Below are 16,031 nucleotides of genomic sequence, written 5' to 3'. Positions count from 1 at the left end.
TGCAGGCAGCTGCCTTATCCTCAGCTACCACGGGCAGAACAAGAGGCAGCCAGCTCTCTCCATCCCAGGATTTTCCAGGGATGCTGATAACTAAAGCAGGTGGGGCCTTGTGAGTGGGTGGTGGGAGGGATCAGAGCTTCCTCAGCATCCGTCAGTCCCTGGAGCACCTGAAGGGGCAGCCTACACCTGGAGGAACGAGTGGGGCTGGCCCCCGTGGGTCCCCAGTGCCTGGCATCTCCCGGTCCCTCTGCCCTCCCTCACAGACCCCCTCCACTGAGCAGCACAGCCCTGAGGACAGAGGCAGCAGCCCCGAGAGCATTTCCAACACAACTATATTTATTTATACTTACACAGGAGACCCTCAAGGTGTTGCTCCCCACTCCTACCCTGTCCCCTAGGCCCTCCCTTCCTGTTCAGCCACACTCTTCCTCCCCTTCCTCCTCCACTCTCTCTCTCTCCTCCCTCCCCCACCCTCCAAAGCTAATGCCCCGCAAGATCAGCACTGGAGGAGAAGTCTTTGCTTTGGGTCTCCCAGTGCCGTGAGGCTCCGAGAGCTGAGAGCCCCACCCTTGAGTACTGGCCTGCCCTGTCCCCCTACTGGCTGCGGTGCTGCTTTTTCTTCCTCTTAGAGAGCAAGGGGTCACCCTTTCTCTTTTGGGACCGTGAGGGGCCACCCAGCCCCCAAGCCAGGGATTGCACCCCAGAGACTCTGAGCCCAGGCCCTAGGTGGGGTGATGGGCCTCCGAAGAGAGCTCGCTTCTTGGACTTGGTGGCAGGAGCAGGTGTTGGGCTGAGGCCTCTTCTCTTTGCAGATTGGGACTGAAGAGCTCCCTGGGGTCCCCACCCTTCTGGGCTGAGAAGCCCCGAGGCAGGGACAGGGCTCTGGGACAGCTTCCAGGGCCGCAGCCTGTAGTTGGTACCCACGACAGAAACCATAGCAGGGCTTTCCCTCTCCTCCTCACTTAAGCCCTTAGACAGTCTGTGTGACTCCTTGACAGGAGAGGCTCCAGGGAGACCCCAGGTGTCCTTGGTCCCCACACCTGGGCAGGTGGGTCTTTGGTCCTGGGGAGGAGAGTATGGCCGGGCAGCCCTGAGCCAGCAGGAATCCAGTCTTTCTAAAAGCACAACAGGGCTTTTGGACCTGGCTATCCCATTGTGCTCTCTGCCTCGTCCCTGAGGGTCCCGGGAGGCCATCTGGGGGATGGGGCTGTGATCTTGGGGAGGAGAGGTTGGCCGGGCAGTCCTGAGCCTGCGGGAATCCAGCCTCTCCAAAAGCACAACAGGGTTTATGGACCTGCTTATGCCAGTGCACGCTCTGCCTCGTCCCTGAGGGTCCCAGGCAACCGTCTGGAGTGGGCAGGATTCCACGCTGACCCCTTGCTGGGGGCCAGGGACATCTCTCTCTGCTCCTTGGCCCACTGCAGACTCAGAAGAGATTGAGTCCAGCTGGGCGGTGCCATGACCAGGGGCTGCCCTCGCACACCGTTCCTCCTTCAAGGATAGGCGGCGCTTCTCCGCTACCTGCGGGAGGAAAGGGGGCACTTACTGGTGCTGCCCCAAATGTGAACAGGGCCCAGGGTGGTGGAGACCAGGGCACTTGGGCGGCAGGCAGGGTAGACTGAGGCAGCTGGCGTGTCAAAGACAGAGGGTGTGGCTCTGCCGGGCATCCCGCTGGGCCTCACTGCAGTTTGCATCCTGACTCCCCTCCCTGGCTCCTCTCCATTCTGCTCCATCTGAACCTGCACCTCCCCACCTCGGAGTGGCTCCCCAAGAAGCTGAGCATCCCCGCAGGGTCGGGTAGACAATCAGGCGGGGCTTGTGTGCCGGGTCCCTCCTGCCCCCGGGGTACCTGGGTTCCCCTCCCTCCCTGCTCTACCTGGGCAAGGGTGAGTCCTTCCTCCTGCTCCAGCTCCTGGCTTAGGGCCAAGAAATCCATCTGTGGATCTGGGGAAAGCAATTCTTCCAGGAATCGGGGGTGGATGACGGCCTCCACCTGGAAACAGAAGGAAGATGGTGTGAGGTTCCCAGGCAGGGAGGAACCTGGAGCCAAGGACACCTGGAGGAGATGCAGAAAGCAGCGAGCGCCCCGTCCCCACCCTTCTGGAGCTGTCTCATACCATGGCGACCACCAGCTCCACACACAGACCACAGACCTGGTAGCATCCACACATGCAGACAGAGACACACAAACCACACACAGACACACACACACCCACATATGACACAGGAAAATACACAGACACAAGTAACATACCCACGCCACACTCACACCCACACAGACACATAGTAACAAATCACAGACACAAACACACAGACACACAATCACATACACAGACACTCAAATCCACGGAAACACACTCACCCCCTTCGGAGTAGCTAAGGAACAGCACTTAATTCCAAGGACCTGCGAGTGTCACCCCCTGGAATTCTGCAGACCCCAGCACTTTAGCCGAGCCCACCTTGGTGACGAAGTCTTTCTGGGAACACAGATTGTCAGCGTAGTTCAGGATGCCTGGGTCTAGAAGCATCCCGTCCCCTTCCTGCTCCACTTCTCCTTCTTCCCTTTGTCCCGGGAGCTCCCCGATGGCCCCAGTGGGAGGCCCCAGCAGCTCCTCCATGATGTCCACATACTCCTGCACCACTTCAGGGGGGATCTCCTCGGGGGCCTTGGTCTCCGCTGGCCGCTGGGGCCTGGGTGGTGACAGGCAGGCAGGCGGGGCCTTGGGGCCGGCCTTGCTGGGAAGGTACACTGAGGCAGGGAGGGAGGAGGATGGGCGTGGTGAGGGCTGCTCCTCCTGCCTGCACCACACAGGGGAGGGCAGGGCTCGGGGACGTGAAGTGGGTCCCAGCGGGGTCAGGACCACCTGAACCACAGCGCCCCCGAGGAGACGCCGCAGGAGGGGCACATGGGAGACAGCATCGTTTTGGAGGAAGCTTGGAGTCACTGATATGCTGAGTACTCTACCCGCTCATCCCTGCTTCTGGGCAGATTGTACGTTGAGTTTTGGAATGGGGAGGGGAGAGAGTAGCTAGGAAACATGACCACGTGAATACCCACTTCATGACCATGGGCCGCCCAGCCCCGCAGCTCCCCTGAGCTGTCTTGTTGGAAGGTGCAAATCCCTCTTTTGAAGGGAGGCATGGGGTGTGGGGACAGTGGCCTCCCTTGGCCCCTCTGGGCTTTGCTGTGGCTCCTGTGGGAACGTGGGAAGCCGTACCTGGCTGCTTGACCACCTGAGGGGCTGATGGTCCTTGAGGTTCAAGCCTCGGTGGGGCTGGAGGAGGCAGGCACTGGGACCCCTTCATCCACTTCGACTTCTGAATCTGCATCTCCTCTTCAGCCTCAAACTCCAGGAACCTGGGGTGAAGAAGGTGCAGGCTGTGGTGAGAGGGTCCAGGCCTCCTATCCCCAGGACCAGGCAGCAGCTGACGGCAGGGATGGGAAGGAGTGCCTCGGGCAGGTTGTCCAGGCCCTCCCTGGGGCCCATGCCCCCTATCCCACGAGGGAGCTGCTCCCAGAGTTCTGGGCTCTCCCTCCCTCACCCGGCCCCTGCAGAGCCCGTGGCATCAACAGGGCTTCCTGACTCAAGTCAGGGCCGTGAGGCCCAGGGGGTCACCAGGGGGACCCCTCCTCTAGGCTCAGCTGGCCAGGGCTGGGGTTTATGGCAGAAGGTGTCAGGGATGTTGCCCAGATGCCGGAGTCCTGAGGTTGGGACTGTGGGTCCCTGAAGGACAACCCAGGAGGACGAGGCCTGGGTGACTCCTGGTCAGGAGGAAGCAAAAGCTGAGCCCAGAAGACAGGGCCCCTTTCCCCTGAGGCTGCTGTCTGTCTGTCTTAACGGAGGGGCCTGCCCAGGAGCAAAGGCAGGCAGACCAGAGATGGGTCTCATGGTGTCCTGGACGCAGGTGTCACCTGACCTAGTGCAGGTTTATCCAATCCTGGCCAGGCCGGGATGGGTGAAAACCGACTTCTGGCCACTGCTGTGAGGAGAGTGCACCTCGCTCTGTCTATAGTCGCCAGCGCCCCTTCTCCCCATCCCCACAGCTGGAGGTGACCGCCTTTGGGCTGTGATGCTGGCTGCTCCCTCCATGACCCACAGTGTCAGGTAGGGGTTATCCCCAGGCCAGGCAGGGCGTGGCTTCCCACCAGGATAGAGACCCCAGAGCACTCTAGGAGGGAGGAGCAGCTTCCTGAGGGAGCCAGGGGCCAGGAGGGCCTGTCTTTGTCCACACCCTCCTCATGCCGCACGCTGAGAAGGCACCATGGCCACCACGCCTCTGTCACCCTCTCTCATCCTGCCATGCGGACTCTGCCCCTGCACCCCAGACTCACTTTCCCGCCATCTCGTAGTAGATCATCTGGTCAAAGCTGCTCGTGAGCTGCCATTCCCGCATGGCCTGCCACAGTCCCTCCTCCAGGGTCATGCTGGGCTTCTGCCGGGCCAGGGATCTGAGAACTGGGCTGTAAGGCAGTGCAGTCAGTCCCAGTCCATGAGCCCACCCTCCATCCCAAGCCCACCTGGTCCCAACACCCGGCCCCTGTCCTCCCCACACCTGTCCTGCCATCTGTCCCTGTGCTGTTCTCCCCAACGTGGGCTCCTCAGTCTCCAGGACACGCTCCCAAGATCAAACATCAACACAAGCCACTGGGTGGCCTCTATGACTGCCCCTCGAGTCCTCAGTGTTACAGTGTTGACAAGTGAACTCAGTACTGTGGGTGGACCGTGTGTGTCCCCAGCATTCCTGTGCTGAAGCCCTCAGCCCCAGTGTGTCGGTTCTTGGAGTCAGTCAGCGTTAGAGCAGGTCATGTGGGTGGGTTCCTGTCACGGCCTCTGAGCCCTGATAAGGGCAGGAGGAGACACCAGGGCTGTCCCTCCTCAGCCTGGGACTTCCGGCCTCTGGAACTGGGAGACGTGACTGCGTCCTGATAAAGCACCCAGGCTATAGGATTTGTTATGGAGGAGCCCGAGCTGACTCAGACAGCACGCACACAGAATGACCGGGGAGCCAGGGTTAACGTGCAGGTTCCAGGGCCCCAGGACTGAGCATTTAACAAGCTTCCTGGAGACTCTGGAGCAAGGCAGCCCCTGGGGACGCAGCCTGGGTCCTGGAGAGGAGCAGAAACCAGAACCAAAGCAGAGCGGGATCCAAGCCCACTGCATGTGGAGCCTGTGAGCCTGGGGCGGCTCCACTCCGAGAATCAGGGTCCCCAGTGCACCAGGACTCAGCTCCAAGGGAGAAGGCAACCAGTCCCAGGATGCAGGGGCGGCAAGATTTTTGGGAACAATGATGATGTCGCCTTATACCTACACCCTGGGCAGGGGACTTGCCTAGGGAGTGGCCAGTGTGTTGCCTGGTGGATGTGCTCAAGCTCCCGTGGAATACGGGTTTGCTCATCAACGGGGGACACAGGGTCACAGAGGCACCACAGGATGGAGAGAGGCAGGACTGGGACTGAAATGACAAACTCTCCCAGATGCTGGCATTGCTGCCTCAGGCACCACAGTCCACGGCCATGGGCTGCTGTGCTCGTGGTGCACTCAGAGCCATCACTGGAGCCCGTGGCTTTGGGGAGCGCTGTCCTACATGGCCTACTCCTGATAATGATAGCAATAGGGACAGTAATCATAACTGCTGTCATGTAATGTGTCACAGCATGTGCCGGGCACTGTGCTGCGTGTGTCATAAGTGAGCTCAATTCACCTCTTCACCATCCTCTGAATGAAGCATCATCGTCCCTTTTTCTAGGAGGGATCAAGGGCGAAGCTGCAAATACCTGCCCAGCATGGACCCTAGTGTGGGGCCCAAGACCATCCCCTGTGCAGGCTCCACCACCGCTGTGCCAGCGGGACCTCGGCCGAACAGTGGGCGTGTGCCAGGTTCCTGCAGCTCCCACCCCAAGCCCCATGTGCTGTGCCCCTGGCCTTCGCCACCCAGGTCAAGGGGAGGCACTGGGGCAAACTCAAAGTCCTAAACCCAACCCGTGGCTCATGTCGGACCGGGAACCCTCTCTGACCTGGGTCTTCTGTAAACATTGTCATGAAAATGATTGAAAGGAAGGATTGGCTGGACTCACGGCACAGTGAGGGGCAGGTGACTTGAGGCCCCGAGAGTCTGTCCTGAGCAGCAGCCAGATTAATGTTGCTGAACATGTGCCCTTCCATAGCTCAGCCCATCGCCTTCAACACCGCCCTGCGAGCTCCCCTGAGCAGCGTGACTTCCCGTCCATCCAGCAGCCCCTTTACGGGTGAGCTGCAGGACCAGCTCCGGTGCCCCGAGGACACTCACATGAAGAAGCAGGAAAGCGCTTCTGTGTCCGGACTCTGGGAAAGGTGCCTCCGGGCCAGGGGCTTGTAGTGCTGCCAGAGTCGGAAGTTCTCATACACGCTCTTGGGGTTGCAGGAGTCGTCCGGTGGGGCCTTGGCCTGGGAGGGAGCCAGGCTGCCCTCTCCATGAACCCCTTGTGGCCATGGACCAGTGTTCCCTGGAGCAATCATCGGGGCCGGCTGGGGAGCCGGTGGTGGTGCTGCAGGAGGAAGGCCCTGGGACCATCCTCCCTCGCAGGCCTGGGTGCCCCCAAAGACGTGGGCAGCCATAGCGGGCACCACAGGGGCTGCTGCCAGGAGTCGGGGAGGTGGACATGTGATGCCCTCACAGACGGCACCTGGAGCCTGCCAGACGAGGGGGCCCTGAGGTAGGACCAAGGTCTGTGCCTGCGGGGCCTTCATAGGCCCCGCTTCTGTCCTCATCTGGACAAGGACGTTGGAAACCCCAGCCGAATTCAGGCCTTGGCCATCCTGTCCTGCCACCAGAGGGGTCCTGGGGAAGGCAGACAGCACCGGAGGGCCGCCTGGAGGAACCACTGCAGTCACGAGGGGCGGCCCATGTGCTGGGCCAGGAGCAGGTGTGGCGAAGGACAGAGCCGTGAACACTGGCATGGAGGCACCAGGGTTCTCTGTCACGCCCGGTCCCAGTACTGGGTATGCTGTGGAGACAAAGGAAAGAGGTGAATGAGCTGGGGTCTCCAGGTCTGCAGTAGTCACTGGGAATCAGAGGGGTGTCCCAACAGCTAAGGGCATATGACAGGGAAATTCTGCAGCTTGCAAGTGTCCCTGTGAGTGTATCGGATACTCTGTTCCTCCATGGGTGGGTCTCTTCACTATAGAGAGCCTGGCCCTGGCTCCACTCGTCTCCCTGACCCTTGTCTTCCAAGAAGCAACAGGCAAGCCTTCGCTGCCTCTGAGGGACTCCCTCGGGCATCCCTGGCAGACCCTGCCAGTCTTACAGGCATCTCCCAAGCCGTGGGTCAGGGATGAATCTCTCGCCGGCTTGGTGGCCCTCAGCATGCTCAGCAGTAGGTGAGGGCCCCCCCCAGGGCAGTGCTCTGCTCTCAGAAGGCCTACAGGAAGCCAGAAGATTCCTAATATTATGGTCCCATCTCCTCTTCAGTCCTCCTTTTCCTGAAGCTCTTGTAAAGCCCTTTCTTTCCTAGCTTAGCACAAGAAAACTACTGAATAGACTGGGTGTGGTAGTTCACACCTGTAATCCCAGCACTTTGGGAGGCTGAGGCTGGCGGATCACCTGACGTCAGGAGTTCAAGACCAGCTGGGTCAACGTGGTGAAACCATGTCTCTACTAAAATACAAAACTCAGGTGAGTGTGGTGGCACACACCTGTAATCCCAGCTCCTCAGGAGGCTGAGGCAGGAGTATTGCTTGAACCGGAAGGCAAAGACAGCAGTGAGCCAAGATTCTACCACTGCATTCTAGCCTGGGTGACAGAGGAAGAATCTGTCTCAAAAAAGAAACAATGAAAGAAAACCACTGGATGGAAATCTCTCCCAAGCCAGCACCCTGTGAGCCCTGAAGATAACCCATACACGTCATGCCCAGCCTGCAAGTGATTGTCCCGGCACCATGCACAGCAAGTGCTACACAGGGTCAGATTCGGGCCACCCTTTCCTCAGTGCTCAGTGGTCCTGGCTGCCACTCAGGAAGCTCTGTTCCCAGGGAGCAGGTCTGAGAAGCAGTGATGGCTTTCCCTGAGATACTGTCATTGCGCAGCCAGCAAGAGCGGCACACGATTAGAGCACAGACAGCAAGTGGTGAGCAGTGGGGCTGTCAGGGGAGGTGTCCGGGGATTTTCACAGCTGCTAGTCATGTTACAGTAGGTAGTGGGACAACGAGCCCATCTCCAGTCCTTTTCCTTTGAGCTCCCAATAACTGAATATAGTAACCAATCAAGAACCAGAGGTTCTTGGGCCACAGGCCAGGTGGGCAAAGTTGTCTGGAGCTCATCCCTGTTCACTAGGACCTCATGCAGTCTCCAGTCAAGGGGAATAGGGATACAGCACGTGCATCTCATCAGTCAGAACACACAGCCTAACTTGAATAATAATAATAATAATAATAGTAATAATAATGGGACCGTCTTCCCATTTGTGTGTTACCCTCCTTCTTCTACTGAAAAGGAAACCATCTTTCCAGACCCTTCCACTGAGAACCTGCAAGAGTCCACGCCTGTCCCCTGTTCACGAGGTAGTAGACATGAAATAGAAGCAAATCCTTCATCTCCACAGTAACACAAAGTGCAGAGGACAGGCCATGAGCTAGCAGACAAGAGGAAGTGGGTCTGAAGACCTGAGCTTCCACAAAAGGACGAACAATTCAGAACAGCCTGGGAAGCCCAGACCATGTTGCCTGAACTTCCCCAACTGCCCCCACCCCTGTTAAATCAGAGCCAACAGCCACCTGAACTGACCGAAAAGCCACCTCTGGGGAGGGAGCTGAGAGGCTGTGACAGTTACAGTAGCCCCAGCCTCGCCCACCCAGAGGCTGTCACAGCCAACCCACCCAACAGTTTGCTGGCTGAGACCACTTCTCCCAACTCCTCCCTAAGATCCAGAAAACTCCAGTCCAAATCCCTCTGAACAATATGGAAGGACACCTTCCGGGAGCCTGAAGACACAACACAGGGCTCAGGCTTGCCTGTCATCCTTCCTGGGCCACGAGCACAACACCATTCCACCACTCCCTACAAACACACGGTGACGTGACCTGCCCTCCTCTAGAAAGAATCAATACATCCACTCCATCCTTTCCCCTACACGGTGTATTCCCCCAGGCATCTTGGTCCACCTCTAAGGAGCTATCCTCCCTAACCACAGACTCAGGGTGCCATGGCCCTCCCCAGGTGTAATGTCTTTGGGGACATCCAGGGCTCCCTCCCTCCTCAACATCAGCCCTATCAACTGTCCCCTGGGGCAGTGTCAAATTTGAATTCCCAAGGATTTGAAACATGGCAGAGAATTGGATAATGCCCCTGTCCCTACAGACTCACCTCCATTTGAAGCCATTCCCTTAGGCTGGGTGCTGATCACCGCTGTCTGGCAGTTTCCATGATGAGAAAAGTCAAGGGCAGGACCCAGAGAGTGAACTGCCTCAACAGATTCTCCTGAGTTCAGGTAGATCAGGGAAAATTTGGAAATAAATAAGTTTAGAACACAGGACCCCAGACATTCTGCAGAGGGGGAGGGGCAGTGCAGCAGGTACTGGTAGGGGTGGGGGACATTCTGTGAAGAGCTCCAGGCAATCGGCAAGAACTGAGGTTCCCTTCCAGCTGGACGGGCAGCAACGCAGACAGTGTGTGCCTCTTTAGGCAACTTTTAAATTGTCCTTCGGGCTCAGAGCACAAAGCTTCAACCTGGTGTCCCCTTTACTTCCATTTATCAACAGACCTACTTTTGCGCCCCTCAACCCATGCTCCTTCCCATTTGGGCTCTTTCCCGCTCTAGATGAATCTCAACAGGGGCTGCACTCCCTAAACACAATTTAGGACACTTCCCAGGAAGCCCTGTGTTTGTCAGACGATCCACGTCTGGATCCTCTGCCTGGTTCAGAGGATCCAGGCTATTAGGTGGCTGTGTGCTCATCATTGTTGTGGAAGCCGTCCTTGTGTTCCAGGTCCTGTATGTTGCTGGAATCTGTCCACACCGGCAGGCCAGCCTTACTTTCCATCTCCTTTGCTGGAAAGCCCCAGTCTGGGAAAGAGTGGCTATGTGGCCACAAAGCCTTTCATTTTGTTTCCCAGTGTATTGTGCTGGTATTAAATGTTTATTTTTTATCGTTTAAATGATTTTAATTTAACCAAGCAATACTTTTGCATGGTTCGAAATTCAAATTGTGCACAGTGGAATAGGCAGTGACCTGTCTTCCTCCCACCTCTTTCCCTGTCCACAACATTTTCTTTCCTGGAGCAAACACCTGTTTGCTCCAGGAAAAGATAAGATTGGTGTTTTGAGAGATTAGAATCTTGGCCAGTGATTTTAGAAGAAAACGCAAACAAAAGAAAAACGAGGTTTTCAATTGAAGGTACATCTCTTCTTCAATATGAAGACATTAATTGAATGGGTTGGATCCCCATGCAGTGGTCAGCGAAGGCCTTTGGCGACTGACAGAACAACATCTGGAGACTCAGGAGCTGGGTTTTGTTTGAAGAAACTTCCCTAAGTCATGAGCAGAGGGAAACGAGTGTGGGAGAAAGGAGGGGACTCTCAGGGAGGAGTACAAACGGAGAAAAGAAAAGCATGTCATTGCTGAGGAAGAAAATGGAGCGCTGCTTCTGTTTCTTCCCTCTACCTCCTTCCCTTTCTCCTGTGGATGGACAGCTCCAGCCCACTGAGGGTGGGAGCTGAGTTTACTCTTGTTCTCCTGATGCATATGGTTTTGTCTTCACTTCTGTTGAACATCACCTTTTTATATTTTTATTATTGTATATTTGGTTTCCCACGGCATCTCAAACATGCTTCTGTCACTGAGAAATGAAGGTTGCCTATTCGGGAAAAAAAAAAAAAAAAAGGCAGGAGGTTGGGGAAAGGAAGACGCTTTCAGACGCATGAGTGCACACTGGGATCATTTCCTGAAACGCTCCCTGTTGGCACTTACGAAGCATCTGCCCCTTCCGAAGACAACTGGACTCAGGCAGGCAGAGTTGCAGTAAAACATAACCGGGGCCACTTGCAGGGAGGGCGGCGGATCGCAGGTCTCGAGCCCAGGGTTCCCCGCTCTTTGCCCCAGTTGCGTGAGAAACTCATTTCCTAACTCCTGTCCAATATTCCTCATGGGCTCCTGGTTTGGTCCCAACTCTAAACCTGAATGGTCCTTGAGCATTTCTATGAAATGCCTCCGCAGTGGCCACTGGGAGGGGAGCGACCTCCACGCAATGCCTGCCTGTCTGGGTGCTCCCAGGCCTTTTGTCCTCTTGAGACAGAGCCGCCTTCTTCTGTGCAGCCCTCTTCCGCCACGCAGCCCACCTCGATCTTAGCTGAGATCAATGGAGAGCAATTCAAGCAAAACCATGGTAAACTTACCAAAACAAAACAAAAACAAAATAAACATTTTGGAGACCTTTCTGAGGACTTGCTCTTTTATCATGGGCTAAACTTGAATGATTTTCAATCAGTTGCTTCATCTCAGAGGGATGTTGATGGAAAATCTCCTCCTCAGGCGCTGAAGAAGGGCAGAATTCTTGGTTGCTTCCTCCCCTTGTCAAGCCAGTCAGCCGACGCTTTCTCAAGATTCTCACGCACAGCTTTGATACCGGATTCGAATGAGTCTTTTTCTGAGCCACTGATAGAAAAAATATACTGTGGAACAGTGTCTTGTCTGAATTCTGCAATCCCCTCTGTATGTGTTTGAAGTCCTAGATCCCAGGAGGAGAGACAATCAAATTAGCCAAAGGTAATTTGTGAAGACTGGCCATGGGAGGTGGTGGCTAAAAGTCCTCTGGCCCCTGCTTCCTGAGCATGACCACAGGAAGTCCTGGGCTGCACTGACTGCTGAGAAAGAACGTCTCAGAGCATGGATCTCATTTCAGAAGACAGATGCTCTTCCACACAATCACGGAAGGTAGGTAGAGGAATGGCGGGTCCATGCCGTGTCCTACAGAGCTCTCAGTTTCTGCACTTGAGGCTCTGGGCCAACGAAGACGTGAAGACTCTTCACTTTTGTCAGGAGGAGCCAGGAACGATAGGAACCTGCAAATGAGCAGAAAGGATCTGATGATTAACGTTTTTTCTGAAGCTGTTAGAAATTCAAGTCAGTGAGTTATTTCTCTACTGGTTTTTTATTGCCAACTCTAATTCTGCACTATGTCGCAGAGTGGAGTTTGGGGGAGTGTGGAATTATTCCCTTACTATCTGTTGCTTTGTCTACTGAAATTGATCAAAGCTATAACAAAAACATTTCTAGAAATCATTTGAATGCGGTAGGAAAAACTGTGAGCATGGAGTCAGAAGAAAGTGTCTTTTGGAGTGCTTTTTCAGGTCTAAAATTCTTTGCCAGAAATGTTCTTTAATGGAATCTCCAGACTGGGTAGGAAAACAGGGCATAGTTTTTTTGTTTGTTTGTTTGTTTTTGTTTTTAATTTTATTTTTTCCTCAGGAAACTTGCAATCATGGCAGAAGGTGAAGGGGAGGCACAGTATTTTTTTAAAAGGCATGAGCAGGAATGAAATAAATGCAGTCCAAAGGGGGAATGCAAGACTTAAACGCAATCTGAGGAAACTTTGATTTAGGGTAAACCCTCCAAAGGTAAACCTTTCAGCGAGGCGATTAGCTAAGTGCATGGACTGCCGGTTTGTATTACTGAAAATTCGGAGTGGTGGTTTGGCACGCGCTGGTTTCTCAGAGGGACGGTCATGGAAGCGCCCACGTTCCGCGTCTCTCCATTTGCGCAGCTCCTGCGGGGCCCTCCCATGGCGGACGCCAGGTCCGCCCCGCGCACAGGCGCACCAGCCTCGAGGCGGGCGGGGTTCCGGGGCGCCCTCAGTGGCTCCCAGTGTCCGTTGCAGGTGGTTGGGGCAGGGAGACCCGCAGCGCGCGTGGAAATGGCCATTAGCCAACGGCCTTTGCTCTCGTGGCGTCCTCCGTGGTGTTACCTAAAAACAAAGCTATGTATGATTAGCAGGTAATCACCTCCTGATCATGTTCCCGCTGGTCATCAGTGTCCGCTGGGCGACCCTACCCTTGTGGCCACAGCGGGCCTCTGGCTGCGCTTAAGGCGCGAGGGTGCCCAGCAGGGACCCTGCAGGACTCCCAGACCGCTCTTCTTTCCCTTGCTGGCCTGGCCCTGAAATGAGGGAGGAGGTTTAACAATGCCGTGGGAACCCCAAAGTGTGTCTCCTCCGTGCCTCTCACATTTTGAACAATACAAGAGCTTGAGGAAAACCTCAGCCGTTGAAACCGTTATGCGGTTCAGCAAAGAAGTAGCTCCTGTCGTGGTAAAATCTGTGACCCTTCTCACCGACATCCTCATTGAGTGAGTTTCGAAGCTTGTTGACTTAATCAGAATGATCACCCAGCATGCAGGTGCCAATATCTCATTTGTCAATGATACCAGCAGCTGCAAAGTCCAAGAACAGGCCTTTAGTCGTGTAGTCCATTCACTTGGTAGCACAAGTTGGTTGTGGGTGCAAGCGTGTGGCCAAAGTCAAGAAAAGCTTCTATGAGAATCACTTACTTATGTGCAATTTATAATGAAAAGTAGGGTATATTATTTGTAAATTGTAGGCTACACATGTATTATATCTAAAATTTACTGCATACGTGTGTGTGTCTTCTTGGGCAGTTGGGTCAATGTGTATACTTGAGGATGTAAGAACAGTTTGTTTTGGACTTTGATGGGGTATGAGATATGGTATAGTGGTTTTGTGTATGTGAAAAATGTGTTTATGTGACTTCTTAGTTTGTAATTTGATATGTATTTAACTGGTGAGAATCTAATATATATTCACACGTGTGGGTTGGTGGTGTCTGTGTGGAGATTGCAGATTAAAGAAGGTCATAACTGGGCTGGGTGCGGTGGCTCACGCCTGTCATCCCAGCACTTTGGGAGGCTGAGGTGGGCAGATCACCTGAGGTAAGGGGTTCAAGACCAGACTGGCCAATATGATAAAACCCCATCTCTACTAAAAATACAAAAGGTAGCTAGGTGTGGGGGTGCACGCCTGTAGTCCAAGCTACCTGGGAGGCTGAGGCAGGAGAATCACTTGAAACGGAGAGGCGGAGGTTGCAGTGAGCCAAGATCCAGCCACTGCACTCCAGCCTGAGTGACAGAGCGAGACTCCGTCTCAAAAAAATAAAATAGAAAAATAATTATTGAATGTAGGAATCAAAGAATGGGGTTTCAGGTTGGGTGCCCTTAGTTCAGTCCCTGAGAGTTTATAAGCAATAATGTTTTGTTTTTTAAAAGAAGTGAAAAAGGGGAGCATAGTTGTATTGAAGGAGAAGTTAAACGATGACTCGGGCCCCCAAACAGTCTCACCTGACCCCTCATGCTGCTGTGGGACTGAAGTGTCTCATTAGAACTGTCCTTGTCAGCCGCTTTACACCTCCGTCTATTAGCTACTGGATATGAAGCTTCCCCAGAAAGAGGCAAGAACTCAGCACGGGTGCTCTCCATAGCTGAGGCCACCCTGGGAGGGCCTGAGAGCCAAGTCTATCTTCCAGCAGCACTCCCAGCAAATGGGGAAACAAGTCCTTCATCAAGGAGGGATCTAGGTGGCTGATGCCCGCATCCACCACGGTCTGCTCCTTTTCAGCTTGAATCCATTTCTTCATTTGTAGTCTGAGGGTGGAAGACAAATGCATGTGTCTTTGTGTTCAGGATTGTAGGAGGTGCAGGTATGTTTAGGGTATAGTGTGTCTTTATGTATACAAAGTTGGAGTTTGCGTGTATGAATTTAGGGAGTGTGAGGGGCTGTGTATGTATTGGGGTCATGTATACAAAGTTGGAGTTTGTATGTATGAATTTAAGGAGTATCAGGGGCTGTGTATGTATTGGGGGGAAGCCACCACGTATGTTTATGGTAGAGTTGGAGTTTTGTGTATAATGTGAGGATTCTTTTGGATTATATGTGTTCTAGACTGTGGGTAGTTTATGTGGATAGTCAGAGTATGTGTAGGGAGTGTGTACATGTATTTGAAGGAGGGTAAGGGTATGTGAAGTATGTGTTGAATTCTGGTGGGATGAGGCATGTGTGAACAGCTGGCCTGAGAAGGCTAGAGTGTCTAACATATGCATTTGGGGATTGGGAGCAGGTGTCTGTTCATGTATTTGAGTCATGGAAGGTTGTAGATATGTTTTTCTAACTGTAGATGATTGAGGTTGCGTATTTGGGGAGTTTTGAGAGGATGTGTGTGTGTGCATGTACCTGGGTGCATGCACACGTGTGTGTGTGTGCAAGTGTGTGTTTTGGTGGGTGGGGCATGCATCCATCAGAATATCCCAGATTATCTCATGTAACAAATATTTCTACAATGGTTGTGTGTGTGTGCGTGTGTGTGTGTGTGTGTGTGTGTGTGTGTGTGTTTCTCTGTGTTTTTGTGGGTGGGGTATGCATCCATCAGAATATCCCAGATTATCTGATGTAACAAATAATTCTGCATCTCAGTGACTTCCAACAACGCAGGCTTCTCACATAAGTTACGTGTCCTCCATTGGTTGGCTTTGATCAATTACTGCTGCCTTGGATCCAGATGGATGGAGCAACCTCATTTGGGAAGGACTAGAAGCACTTTTTCTGCTCAGAGTCATACATGGCATTTCTGCTCACATTTCGTTTTCCATAACAAGTCATGTGGCCATACTTGAGTTAAACAGACTGGGGATGTGTAATCTCTCAGACAGAGACACCCCAGAGAAGGAGCATGAATACTCTTCATAGTGATACGTCTGCCCCATTGTGTATACATTCAGAACGTGTTCCATCGCTGGGTTTATATTTCATTAGTGGGGATAGGGAGTTGATGAGGGAGTGTGTTTAGGTGTGTGAAGGCTGCTGTATGACAAGGGATGTATTGGCAGGTGTGGGATGTTTTTATACTAACATGTTTTGGGGATTTGTGTCTGTTTTGGGTATTTGTATTCTGTGTCCTGTACATGTTTTATATATTTAAGATATATATTTATGTAGGTAGGTTGAATAAGTATTCAGTGGTGTTGGAAATGTGTTTTTAGGGGAATATGGGTGAG

The 16,031-nt window shown here is 53.7% G+C and overlaps 1 protein-coding gene and 1 long non-coding RNA gene across 5 annotated transcripts in view; one reads left to right on the top strand and one right to left on the bottom strand.

Annotated features, from left to right (window-relative positions):
• LOC141582978 (uncharacterized) overlaps positions 1-16,031 on the top strand; it is a 60,815-nt gene that overhangs the window by 4,725 nt on the left and 40,059 nt on the right. The window contains exon 1 of one of the 2 annotated variants that reach the window (XR_012515826.1): positions 11,593-11,906. The exons of the other annotated variant lie outside the window; for it this stretch is intronic. This is a non-coding gene — a long non-coding RNA (uncharacterized LOC141582978). Of the gene's footprint in view, positions 1-11,592; positions 11,907-16,031 lie in introns of those variants that run through there. 2 annotated transcript variants of the gene reach the window in all.
• LOC101037779 (NUT family member 2G-like) lies at positions 142-9,370 on the bottom strand. Of its 3 annotated transcripts, none has more exons than XM_074392411.1 (8): positions 9,340-9,370; positions 6,289-6,985; positions 4,334-4,462; positions 3,219-3,358; positions 2,460-2,749; positions 1,877-1,993; positions 1,345-1,521; positions 595-1,194 (listed from the first exon to the last, which is right to left on the bottom strand). In XM_074392411.1, the coding sequence occupies exons 1-8, from the start codon at positions 9,353-9,355 to the stop codon at positions 595-597; spliced, it is 2,166 nt and encodes a 721-aa protein (XP_074248512.1). In that variant the 5' UTR covers positions 9,356-9,370. The 3 variants fall into 3 exon arrangements, with proteins under 3 accessions (XP_039331023.2, XP_074248512.1, XP_039331022.2); XM_039475088.2 differs by having other exon boundaries at positions 595-1,141; positions 1,295-1,521; positions 9,340-9,355; XM_039475089.2 differs by lacking the exons at positions 595-1,194; positions 1,345-1,521 and adding an exon at positions 142-180.

This window comes from Saimiri boliviensis, chromosome 2 (genome assembly GCF_048565385.1).
Source record: "Saimiri boliviensis isolate mSaiBol1 chromosome 2, mSaiBol1.pri, whole genome shotgun sequence".
NCBI lineage: Eukaryota > Metazoa > Chordata > Mammalia > Primates > Cebidae > Saimiri > Saimiri boliviensis.
Note: the sequence above shows the minus strand (reverse complement) of the source record. Positions and strands in the feature narration are given on the sequence as shown.

What these genes read in the sequence shown, in the direction of transcription:
- LOC101037779 (XM_074392411.1), bottom strand. An exon ending in TACTACGAGATGGCGGGAAA is followed by an intron (nt 3,359 to 4,333) that starts GTGAGTCTGGGG and finishes TCTTCACCCCAG; the next exon opens with GTTCCTGGAGTTTGAGGCTG. An exon ending in AGAAAGACTTCGTCACCAAG is followed by an intron (nt 1,994 to 2,459) that starts GTGGGCTCGGCT and finishes TTCTGTTTCCAG; the next exon opens with GTGGAGGCCGTCATCCACCC.